We start from the raw sequence: 13378 nt of genomic DNA, 5'->3' as shown, positions 1-13378 counted from the left end.
CCAACGAGCTTAGCAGCAGGAGGACCAAGTGAATAACACCTGCAACAACTTTTCACATCAACATGGCAATGTTGTTCTTCACCTCATCTCATTTTATCTTTATTTATCTCTTCTCCTATCATTGTTGTCTCAGCTTGGCCCATTTTCTTAGATCTGAGGCTTGTCAGCATCACTCAGTCATCCTCTCAATCTTCATTTAAATGCCTAAAGCCTGTTAAATCTGGCCACATGGCTTGATTTGGACCCTGTCCCAAATTTGGGATCAGTCCTAGTCCCAGAGGATGTTTCGGACTGTGGCAGTAAGAGCAGTGGATGTTGAGTAATTGGATGCACAAACAGGAACCAACCTAACTGAGCGGAGAAGCATTTTAAAGATACAGCTTTTTATCCCATTCAGTTTTATCCCATTGCACACGGTGCAAAACATGCACTCACCTTTAAGAGGGCCTGATGTAACCTAATGTGTCCTGTCTGCCCCTGTGAGTCAGCACTCAGTGCAGAAGACGACACCACTGACTGACAGACAACATACTCACACATACACACTCGGAGAGTTTATAACCTTCAGGGTAAAACCTATTAAATATGCACAGACGCTAGATCACATCATTCGCAAGCTAACGTGTGCAGGCAGATGGAGGTTCAGTCGTGATCTCTCACACAAACAAAGTGATAGGAAACCTCAAATTTTTTTCTTCACTTGTTCTACTTACATGCACTACTCGCTGTGACAAATCTCTATAACTTTGGGCTCTTAATATTTTCTTTGAATGATTTTTGTTTTCATGGAGGAGTAAGCTTACAGCAAATAATATCAATAACTTCGACTTAAGTAAGAGGTCAAGAGCTGGACATATAAGTTAGATTTTTTGTGGATTTTCATTTTATAGAGATTCAGGCTCAAATATATACATACACTTAATATGTGAAATGTCTCTTAGCAAGTTGCAGAAAAGCTTGACTCCTATCATATTCATTAATAAGGTTCTGGATTAATTTTGGCTGAAGATTTAAATTGTTTTGTTTCCTAGCAGATTTTAAGTATACACCATGCAATTTCAATAGAGTTTAGGTCACATCCAATACAAAAGCACCACATTAGCCGTCTTTATCCATTCTTAAACCGTAGATCATTAGGAGTATGACGAGCCTACTGACTGCTCATGTACAAAGCTGAACTGGCAAGCTGAAAGACCAATGATTTCAGAACACGTCTTCACAGTTCCTACTCTGTAGATGGATGGAGTGCTACCAACAGGAAATAGAGAAAGACAAAACACCTTTGATGAATGAGTAGTAGAATGTCAGCAAGATCTTGGTGAGTTTAGTTATCCAAGAAGATGCATCCTCCAGTGACACTCCCTCAATGTCAGAGGAGAAGCTTGTTATCGGAGATGGTACCTAAATACTTAATCCCTCTACTATCTCAACCGGAGAACTGTGAACCACAGTGGTGACAGCCAGTGCCAGTTCCCTGGAGAAAATATTGGAGAAATTAAAATTTAATGACTTTAGCAGGAGCTTTTTTGGGGGGGTTCTCCAACTTCCAAAAAACAGAATTATAAGTTTACAGAGACGTTGATGGCCCAATTGCCAGTTGTAGGCCTGCGGTGGGATAATTGCTCTTCAAAGCTTCTGCTTGAGTCATTACTGCGGTTTTAACCTCACAGCATCTCGCAGCATGCCGACTGGAGCAACCAGTGGCACTACAGTCTGTCATTAGTGACACACAGGCAGAGGTCACATGTGTGTCAGTCTGACAGTCTTACTAAGTCATGTTGCCTGTAAATAAATCCTGAAGATTTCTGCACTTTGAAGTTATTGTACAAGTTTCGGAGGCATCTGGTTGGATTGTCTTTGATGACTTTGTGTGGCCATGGTGTAAAACACCTTAAGATGCAAACAGGTGAAAGTTAAAAATAATTTTTTTGAATACAGTCTGATTCAAACAGACGGACTGTTATCTGTTCAAGAAAATACTGTACTGATGCTCTGTATGTATACACTATAAATGTGTTGCGGTGCTGCCCACTCCATGTCTTGTGTCTCTTTGCCCTGTCAAGGATTCTGTTAATGTTTTGATGAGAAAACCTAGATGCACAAACCTCCTGATTCCTGCAAAACACACAGAAAATCACTTACTCGCTTTGCACCTTGTGATAGACTGACACGTTCACTTATATCAACAGACCCCCACGCGATGCACCTGACACTTCCAGACCGAGTGAATCATCCTCCTCCTGAATGACAGCAGCACAGATTGAGTCTACGTTATGGATTAGACGGTGGATTATGATGGATTAGAAATCTGGCATTCACAAAAACCAGTGTAGGCTTTCATTGCAGGGTGACGTCATTCTGTCTGGCTTTGCAGGCTGTCGATCGGAGCTCATTCAGCCTCATGCCCTCCTTCAATACTTTGTTTGTTTGACACGTCTGCTTCTCACTGTTAGCTTTGGTGAAAACAGTTGCATTTGTCACCGTTTGCTTTTTATAAGTGTGACTCTGCATGTGTTTCTATGGCAACGCCGTACATTCCTCCTTACGCGTTTTCCCTTCTGGCTGCTCTTCGTCTTTCTTCTTTTTTGGTCCATCAGCTCTAGATGGAGGAGAGTTGTGCTGAATGAACCCAATTAGGGTTATAAATTTCTATTAGTGGAAGGTTGCAGTTTCTTTTAAACCTTCAGTTATTTTTTTCAATTTAAGATGAATAATGCATAAGTGATTGACTTAATGATCTGCATGTGTATCTCGAAGGCTTTTTTGTGTGTGACACAGAGACGCATGCATGTTTAGATTTTTTGGTTTAATGACGACAGTGTGCTGCTTTCTAACTTCCCACTCAGACACAAACACACATGCCATCTTAGCCAGATTGAAAGGGGATGAGCAGTCTGCTGTGGACAGATCTGTGAAAGAGTAATTTATATCCGTGTAGACACAAACACACGGGAACACACTTACACAAACACCTCCACCAGAATTTACTCATCGCGTTCTCATTCAAGTTTATTATTTAATTTAGTTTAATTTGCTGACAGCCACCTAAAGCTAATGTGATCTTTACAGACTAGATCTGCTAATGACAGATAAAAGATTTTCTTTTACACATCTTCTCTAAAGTCTCCAGGTTCCGATTCACCTAAACCACCGTGTCACTTTTTTTTTAATGTTCAGTGTTGTCATGAATTTTGAAACAATTTGTGAAGCTCTCTTTCTAAGATGTGTTCTGTGTACATTTTTACTGAAAATCAATTAGATTTTTTCTTTGTAAACAGGCTCTGGTCTACACAAGACCTATATGACCAAACATGTTTTCTCCTCATAACATGCTTCTCTTAAAACAAATCAAAATTAAGTTGTAGTTTGACCTTTACTGGCAGCAAGAATATAGAGCAGCCCTTCTCTGTTTAGCCTTTGTTACAGTACAAATGCTTTGGGCAAGATGCCCTTTTCCAGAACTCATTTAAGATAACAATGTTGTAGAGCAAAAATACTTTTCTCTTTATGGGAAGATTAGATGGCTTTGCCCTCAGGAGCTTTCATTGTGTCTCTGTCTTTAATAGTCTTGTCAGCTCTGAGTTCTTTACTTGGGACTTACAGGGGAACAATGTTCTTGACTTCACACGTTTCAATTATTGATCATTCGACGAGCTCTGAACAGGATGAGAGCAAAGCTGGATATGGCGCTCTGTAAAAGAACAGACTGAGAACAGAAAGAGCGACCAGCCATCGGAAGAAGTTAGAATTATTAATGGCAATTAAAATTGATTTACTGAGAGTTCACAGTGACAAGCCTCAGATTGATGTGCCATCTGGATAAGATGCAGGTTGATGATTAACCTTAAAATGTTTTAAAAACCGGTGGTAAATATCAGGAAGCCTGGTTCAGCTGTAATACATGATGAATCATGAATCAAAAGCTGGGAATGTGATCTGGTGTCAAGCTGGAGCAGTATGTTTGTTTGCTTAAGTGACTCAGCTTCTGAATAAGGATGAGCAGGTGGATTATCAACACTGGAGATGAAATAAATAAGCTGGTGATTTCAGGCAGGTGTAGGAGCAGAACATCAGTGGTCGACACAAATGAGATAAGTATGTGCAGTTGGTGTCTCTTCACTGCGTCTGTTGTCTTTCCCTCTTCCCCATTGCTTTACTTGTCTTTTTTTATTGAAAAATCTAGAGTGAGGGATGCTGTTAAGTCTCCTCCAGCCCTCACTGTTCAAAGCCTAATGCACTTCCCTTAAATATTTCAATGTATTCCTCTTCTGTTCTGCAAGGCTGAGTACAAGCTCTCCGTCAGCTGGCGCCCACATAGGCAGACTGCCACCAGGAAAATCCTTCTACTGGTTTGATGTCTCAGAATGCCAGAGAAAATAGCTGAAGAGTGACATCAGAAGGGAGAGAGATAAGGCAGGCAGGCAGGCAGGCATGCAGGCGAGGTTTTTGAGCGATGCAAGGCGATAGATCCAGGCTTCTCACATTATTTAAAGTGCATTAAATAATCGCCTTGTTCTCTGTGGCTAAATGTTCAGATTTCTCTTTGTGTTCTGCTTTTTACAGTACTTTCTATGCAGATGTGAGAAGGTTTGGTGGCTGATGCAATGAGAAACCAACTTGTTTTTTTTTTCTTCTTCTTTCTTTTCAGTGGTTCTGCTTCGCAACATCTGATATTGCTGAAACACACACAGCCACAAAGAGTAGTAAGCAAAAATCCCAGTCAGTACATGACAATAACACCTGTATCATTCACTTCCCACTTTATGAGCTGTTGTGTGAAACAATAACTCCCGTGTTTCTGTGTGTGTGCCCTCTTGTCAGAATCTCCAATGGCACATCGAGTCTTGCTGCGCCAACATGTGAAGCCTTAGTGCTTCATTAATTTCAGTTTTTCATTACGGTGAACTCCCGTCTTCCCCGATTTTTTTTCCCTCCCTCTCTTTCCTTCGCCACTCCTTCCATTAAATTCCTTGGCAGCAGCTGTCAAGGGGGTGAACCTTAAGGAATTGAAATATTTTCTTGCTTTGTCGCTCCTTACTGAATAAGCAGATGTTAAAGTCCTGTGAAATGCAGAAACAAAGATGCTGCAATATGCTTACACCTACATGTAGTTTACTAGGATTTTACTAAACATCCGATCAGAACCACAAGTAAGGACATATCTAAGAGCAGATGGTATCAATCTGGATGTCTTGGGGTAATCGGTGCAGCAACTTCTCAGCAGCTGATTTATGGAGGAAAGACAAATACTTATTTGCTCTTTGTTCTGTTTCCAGTTGCAGAACCAGTAACCGGAAGAGCCTCATCCTGACCAGTACTTCCCCCACCCTGCCGAGGCCGCACTCTCCATTACCCGGACACATAGGTCAGTGAGACATATACCTGCCTGCCAATATATAAAGGCAATCTCATGTATTCTAAATGTCAACATATACAGGGGAAAAAAACCCTCAGCAAATTCTTACCTCTATTGTGCTTCCATTCATCTAAGAGAGCATGGATTTTTCTTACCACTATTTCATTTTCCAGATATAGTAAGGACCGTTTTCACCATATAGCTAACATACATTAAGAAAAATGTGCTTTGGCCAAACTCGTTATATTCATTTTGCTAGATTTTGTTCATTTGTATTTTTGTTTGTTTGAATATCTTTAAAGTATGAATCTGTGATAGGAATTCAACTAACTTAAAGCCCAAAGAGTGATTGAATATATAGTCAAAATTATGCCACAAAAATTATGGCAAAACAAAGGATGTAATTTCACTGTAGCTTTCTTAGAAAAATGTTTCCATATATTAGTCAGAGTATGTTATACAGATCTATATTTGAGCCTATATGCTTAATTTTCAAGCTGTATGCAGAATATATTCACAAAATATTAAACCAATATACCTAGTTATTTGTATCATTTAAAAAAAAAAAATATTGGAATCATTTATTAACAACTTCAAAAAAAATACAAATATTTACATTAACCTAATTTCTATTCTAACATGTTTGGTGAGAATTTTCCTCCTGCTATTTTAGAATGTATAGATAAAATTGGACATACAAAACAGTCTGTATGTTCACACTTTGAAGCTCTTTGCAGTTCTTAAAAAAACTCCTCAATATTTTAGATCTAATCTGGTCCAGTTGTTTCGGTATTTACATTGCAAGACTGGCATCATACACTCCAAAAGTCTCCACAGTTTTTCTGCTGGGGGCTGTATTGTAAGTAGGCCATTCCAGCACCTGTAGTAACTTCTCCATGTCTTTGATATGCATGCAGAAAGCGGTTATGCAAATTCTTGTTGAAAAATGCATAGACCTCTGTGGAAAAGATGTCGTCTTGAAGGCAGCATATGTTGCTCTAAAACCTCTGTTGTACTTGCTGGCATTAAGGCTGCCATCATAGAAGTGGAAATTAGCTTTGCCAGGGGCTCTGATACAAACCTATGCTGTTACAGAGCCTGGCTTTGAAACCAATTTTTAAAAGTAGTCAAGATCACCACTTATTGTCTTTGATCTAAAGCACAGGTCATCCTTTCATTATTTGAACTAATCTCTAATGTACAACTCAGAATTAAATTATTGTGTATTCCTAGAATCAATTTATTAGATATTATGTAGAGAGAAACATTTTTCCTTTAAATATTTTTATAATTTTTGTTAAGTAATTGAAAATCCCCTGACCTTCTTTGCTACTCAATGGTTCATCCTTTTGGCGTTTTTTGCTTTTGTGCCAAATCATAATTCTAATTGCTTATAGAGTTTGAGCACAGACATCACCTTGCTTTGCATTCTGGGATTTTTGGGGTTTTACTGTCAGATCTGCTAAATAGTTGTCTACTAGGTGGTGGAAGAGTGATACCAGTAGACAAAGAGAAAGAAAAACAGAAAGAAGTATGAAAAAAAACATTGTTTTATTTACTATAGAAAGCCTTACAGACAAGCAGCAATTTCTTTTTACTCCATAGTTTTTTGTAGATGTTTTGCTGAAAAGCTGTCCACATACTGAAGAATTAGCCATTATTTTCTGCACACATAAATCTTACATTTTATCTAGTGTTGAAGTTTGAATTAGTATTCACTGCTTTTATAAGCTCCAACATGGAGATGTGTTACTGTGACACAATGTTAAATAAAATGCTAAAAGATTAAAATGTTACTCTTAATAAATACTAAGATTTAAAGAGGATTAATAATTTATATTCAGTCTTTTAAAGAATGTTTTTGTAATAATTTAGGTCTAAGGACAAACAGTAGAGGTTTGGATTCGTAACACAGGATTAGGAGTGTCCTAGATTTTGACGATTAGATAGAAAAATGTCTATTTCCATCATTAGAGACTTGAGACTTGAGTTGAACTTGGACAAAAAGACTCTGAACCACAACAGTTAAAAGCAAAACCGAAAAAACACATAGTGGGTGTATCTTTGGCAACTTTGTCTAGTGTTGCATTCATATTTCCCTACAACTTCACCATCACTTTACCTTGGCAGATTAAATGTAGAAACATTTCCTGTAGATGTCCAAGTGCAGTGTTTAAAAAAGGCAAGCTAGATCATAGTTGTCTCAGAGACAAAAGTGTAATGTCCTGCTTTATATTGCCGACTGATCTGTGTTCCTCTGTTCTCGCCACCTGCGTTTCATCAGGAAGCAGTCCACTGGACAGCCCTCGCAACTTCTCACCAAGCGGACCTGCCCACTTCTCGTTTGCCTCATCTCGAAGGTTGGCTTTGCCTTTTATCACACCATCTGTAGCTACACCTGTGCTTTACAAAAACACAAGGCACTGCAGTTAAATTGTTCTTTGGGTTACTTTTGCACACACATCGTCTATCACAGATCTATACGTCTTTGTCCTGGCCTGCTCCCTCTACGCCTGTGTGACAATGTCTTGACAGCAGGCTGACACAGTTTGAATCAGGCGAAGAGCCAGGACTGTGCCCCTCATTACTCACTCAGAGGAGGCGTCAGACTCTGTGATGATTGGAGAAAGCCTCGAAGGAGAAGAACGAAAGGATCCTACGTGTAATTGGATTGGGAGGAAGTGAAGGTGGCGGATTTGCTCTTGTTTAACCGCCAGTTGTATTTTGCCATGAAAATAAAATAGAAACATTAGGTTACAAAAGAACTCATCCCCCTCTTGGTGTCTAACAAGAATCCTCTTTTCTGACTGTAATTTTGTGTCTTTTGTCAGGGCTGATGGGCGTAGATGGTCTTTGGCATCTTTGCCTTCCTCAGGATATGGCACCAATACACCCAGCTCAACGGTAGGCTCAACAAGAAATTAATACAGTTTTTTCATTTAACTTACAAGAAAGATGATTTTTATTTGTTTTGAAATACTACACTTAAACAGTAAAATGTTTTTTATATTGATCTTTCTTTTGTGATCTGCTTTATATCAACACATCCATAATTTGCCACATATATAATTATATGTATTGCAGAGTCTTACCAGCATGAACAGCTGGCTCATGAGGACACTAGATGAAATTTAATCTGTAAATCTAGGGAAATTACTAATGCTATTTTTGTGTTTTTACAAATAAAGTATGTGCAAATTACAAACTTTCTTTTAAAGAGTTTCTAATCCATTAGAACTATTGAGGTCCATGTTAGACGTGTTGATGCAAAAATGTCAAACAAACAAGTTTTGACCCGAGGCTCAGACTCTCCTGTGTTCACATTATCCTGTCTATAAGGTGTAGCCAAGGTATCTGACAAAAAGCATTCAGTAGAACGCAAAAGCAGCCTTTACTTCCCTTGAGTTTGTTGTCTTATTATTGTAGCAGCAACCTCCCTTTATCCCCTCTCAAATGGAGGATCCTTCTGACTAAGTGTCCCCTTGTAAAAGGAAACTTGTCTATCAAAAAGCAACAGAGAATTTCTCTTCCCTCTGCACAGTGTGAAAATGGAAACTCACGGGGATCACATGCTTTCATCTCCATGTGTACCAGAGAAGCTCAGGAAGAAAACTGACATGAAAGCGAGAGAGATCTGAGTTTCTTCCACACTAATCTTTCTACCTAACTCCAAAAATCCTGATCTTAGAAGCTTTCTTATTTCTGAGTGAAAAGTTTTGCATCATTCTCATGCATATATTTGTTCTATTCAAAGACTTCATTTGCATATATGTTAAAGATTTAAGCATGCTCACTATGGATGAATCCACATTCTGAAGATACATAGTTTTGTTTTGCTTTAAAATGATTACATGCCGCAGTTGCAGCTGACTGCCATAGATACACAAACATGTTCACTCAAGCGTTCTTTGACTTTGTGTTTTCTTCAGTGAGTCTTGGGTGATTTTCTTCTCAAAGCTTTTGACTCGCAAGAACATGCAACGCATGTAAAGCAGAGCTAAAAATATCTAATCAGTTGCTAAGATATGATCGACCTGGCTTAGCTGCAACTCATATCTTAGCGTTTCAGGAAAAAAAAAAGTGCAGCAGAGGTAATTGAAAGGAAATGTAACCAATCGTTGTGTTTGCAAGTGGTTTCTCTTTTCATCTCTAAATCTCTAGAGAGGCACCGAAAGATGATAAAAGGAGCCAACTGAGACAAAATGAAAGAGAGGGAGTTAGAGATGAAATATGATTTCAGGCAAACAGAGAGACAAAAACAGCGATCGGCTCAGTCTGAATGCAAGATGTTCGTAACATAAGAGGCTTCTGTGAGAAATGAACACTGCCAAGGCACATTTATTTTTTTGAAATCGTCCATTTAGGAAATGGACTGTAATGCAAGGGAAGCTCAGGTGGATGTGTCAACTCACAGTCCACTTGCAGTGCATTTATTTATATCCTGGAGAAAATCACCTCCTCTGCATCCTTTCTGCTTATTCCTCCTAATTTCTGCACTGCAACAACAAAGTAATTCACTCTACAGACTCTTTTTATCGAAGCTGAAGATATCTGCTCTGTCTCTCCAAAGTCTTTTTACCTCCAACACACCTCTCCAGCCTTTCCACCCCGTCATTACTGCTCTGCTGGTTCTGACATGCGCCATTACTTGCTTGATTAGCTACAGTGGGACACTTGCATACTAACCAGAAACGATGACAGGAGAACTTTAAAAAGGAGTTTTTCTTTGAGAACGTTATATATAATAAAAGGGCTGCTGTAAACCCATACAACATATCAAATCACAGTTATCATCGCAACCTATAAGGACTGTTGGGTTGCAGTAATTGGTAGTATGTGTACTTAGCTTTTTAAAGTTTTGATTGATCAGTGAACAGTCAAAGATTTTCCCAGGATGATCTATGGAGTCAGGCGCAGGCAGATCTATTGATCTGAATTGGCTCTGAGCTGGAGTCCAGTCCAGTTCAGTAGGGCTGTTGTAAACAAATATTTTAGTAATTGAGTAATCTATCGATTATTCTTACGATTAATTGAGTAATCGGATAAAAAAAAGATCAAATAAAACATTGGTAAATCTAACATAACAGCAGTAATGCATATCAACATCAGTCCAATTTTTCACATTTGAGCTTCTCTAACAATAACTTTTATGTACTTTAGAAAATTAACTTGTAACAATAATAGTTCACTTTTTAAGGTAACCTTTAGAAAAGTTACACAAGAATCTGAAGTAATATTCAATTTAATAATAAAAAGGCAGGCTCACAAATACGCTTATAAAAATGTCTATACTCCAGCTTTTAGTTTATGCTTTCCTCTGCAGTCAATTTAATAGATGAACTGTCACCTTGCCCAGACATTTATAGTTTCTGTGTTTATGTTAGCAACGGGATTTGACACCTTCGTTTGTCACACAGAAACTCATCTACCAGCTATGAGCTCCGCCACCCATTTGTGGTATTAATGTATTTAATACCAGGCTGATATTAAATACATTTTCCGGTTCATCTGTAAGACTACACTTAGGTTAATTATCTAATACACAGCCACCCGCAGTGTTCAGTCTATCCGCTCACCTGTATAAATACACCTGACGGGCTCTTCCCTGCTGTTTGCTCTGAACCGCCACCAGGCAGCAGCTCCGGGATGGAAAAAGCTGCCTTACTCCAGATGTCGTGCCAGTCATTTTAAGGATGCTTATTGGCAAAACGACAAAGATAATCATCAATCAAATTGGACCTTATGCTACTAACACTTAGCTTTCGTCATCAACTCAGGCGGAAAGGAGAGCTCTGCGCAACGCAAGTAATAACCCGGCCGGAACACGGTGCATTAAATAGTCAAACTTAACGAAGCTTCTAGGCAGTGAAATTTTCCTCGAGGAATTTTAATAATCGAGATACTCGAATCACTCGAGGAATCGTTTCAGCCCTACATTCAGTGCATCTTGCTGATATTTGCTTGTTTTTGACCTTAAGCATTTTCTACTTTATACAGTCCCTTGCAAAAGCATCTGGTTGAGCTTTTCCGTATTCTTTGATATCACCAAAACAACCTCTATGTATTTTATTGTGACTTCATGTGGCACACAAACACAAACTAGTGCTTGGATAAAGGTGTGCTTGGAGTTATTGTCTGGTACAAGGTGAATCTTCACACTAGTTGCAAGTACCTTGGAGCTTCTAACAAGTTTTCTTACAGCTTTGTCTTTTATTTAGCTCTGTCTGTCTTTCCTGTTTCTGCTGAAGAAAAGCATCTGAACAGCATGATTCTCCCACCTTAAATTTAACTGCGGTATAAAATCTTGATGGGGCCTGAATACTTTTGCAATGCATTGCAATACTCCAGTGCACAGAGTGCACTATCCTGCAGGGCTGTTGAAACGGAAATCGTTTTGTGGTAAATCAGTACTTAGCTGGGTGCTGTGACAAAGAGGCATCTATATTAACTCTAAATCCAAAGATTTTCCTGAAGAAAGTTGCATCATGCCATCATGATCAGCACTTTCTTTCTCGTTTTACTGCTTTATATTGTGTCAGTGTGAATCTGTGTGTATCCAAAATCAATAAAACCTCATCAAAATGCTACAAAGTCTTGAAATTGACTGCTAGGTGATCCAACTGTGCTCCTCATGTAGAAAGTAGTTGTAGATGAAGTGAAAAGATATACTCACAGAAACCCTTTGAAATATGAGATCAATACTAAACATATCTCTTCTATATTGATCATTATATTAAATTGAATGTCTATGAAATAATCTTTTGTGTCCAAGAACTTCCTAATTAATTTAGTCCTGTCAGCTCTTCTCTAAACTGAGCATCAACGAGATTTTTGTAGCAGAAATGATTGTGACCAAAGCTAGCCTTGAAGTCCCAACGGGAGATGTGTTCATTAAGCCTCACATTGATCCAGGCCATTTTCCACTCCTGTGCAGAAGAAAAGTCTTTTGTTTGAGCCCAAACAGCGTTACCTTCACCTCCCAGTGGTATCAAACACTAAAAGCAGCAAGACAACTTCTACTTTAAGTTACCTTTTTGAGGGGCTGAGGTCTTTCTGATGTTTTCTAGACTACTAAAATTGGCTGTACTCCTACACAAACCCTTTCAGTGCTGTATTTTCTCCACCTCTCGTAGTTGCTTTTCTTTCACTTAGCAATCAGTTTTCTACCCACACACATCATGCTGTGCTTTCTTCTTTTCTTTTTTCCTTTTCTTTTTGATGTGGTCTTTGTCATCTCTGGGTATCTATTTTAAAATTTTTGATGTTTTTCCTACAAAGCCTTAAAAAAAAGTCAGAGAAAGAGCAGGTCACTTTAACTCCTCTCCTTTTTCCTTTCTTCTTTCTGTCTCTGATCCCTCTCCAGTCGTCCAGTTCCTCTCAGGAGCGTCTGCACCAGCTGCCCTTTCAACCAACCATGGATGAGTTGCACTTCCTGTCCAAGCACTTTGGCAGCACAGAGAGCATCACAGATGATGATGGGGGGCGGCGTTCGCCTCATGTGCGACCTCGCTCCAGAAGCCTCAGGTACAAGAGCTGCAGGTCAAAAGAACGATATAGAAAAGCATTTTCAAGTGCTTGCTTGCTTGTATCCTAACGGAAAGATTTTATGCCAAATGGTGGAGGTAGAACAGATGAAAACAAAGAAAACAAGTCTACATGTAAGGTTTTGTTTATTTCTCTGTGTTAATTTAGGTTTTTGTGTCGTTTTCAGTTCAGTTGAGTCTACTGTTGTCCTGGCCACCCCTTGATTGTCCCCAGCTGTACCTTGTTTCTCCTGATTGTCTCCCTGTGTATTTAATCCCACCTGTGTTCCTTGTTTCTCATCAGGTCCTTGTCTAATCTGTCTAGTTGTTGGGTTAAGTCTGCCGTCAGTTGGTCATTTGTTCCAGTTGCTACCAGTTGTGAGCATTAGCCTTTTGGTCATCTCTGCTGCCTGGATTATTGTGTTTTTTGGATCATTAAATCACCATTCTCACTCAACAACCTGGGTTCATTGTATAATCCTCACCACCTCACACCGCA

General features: G+C 39.0%; 1 protein-coding gene across 3 annotated transcripts in view; it reads left to right on the top strand.

Annotated features, from left to right (window-relative positions):
* mast1a (microtubule associated serine/threonine kinase 1a) overlaps positions 1-13378 on the top strand; it is a 67902-nt gene that overhangs the window by 25680 nt on the left and 28844 nt on the right. For all 3 annotated transcript variants that reach the window (XM_044114658.1, XM_044114657.1, XM_044114659.1), the window contains 4 exons: positions 5277-5365; positions 7641-7716; positions 8188-8260; positions 12720-12880. In XM_044114658.1, coding sequence (XP_043970593.1) covers positions 5277-5365; positions 7641-7716; positions 8188-8260; positions 12720-12880 — 399 coding nt within the window. The remainder of the gene's footprint in view (positions 1-5276; positions 5366-7640; positions 7717-8187; positions 8261-12719; positions 12881-13378) is intronic.

This window comes from Gambusia affinis, linkage group LG04 (genome assembly GCF_019740435.1).
Source record: "Gambusia affinis linkage group LG04, SWU_Gaff_1.0, whole genome shotgun sequence".
Lineage (NCBI taxonomy): Eukaryota > Metazoa > Chordata > Actinopteri > Cyprinodontiformes > Poeciliidae > Gambusia > Gambusia affinis.
Note: the sequence above shows the minus strand (reverse complement) of the source record. Positions and strands in the feature narration are given on the sequence as shown.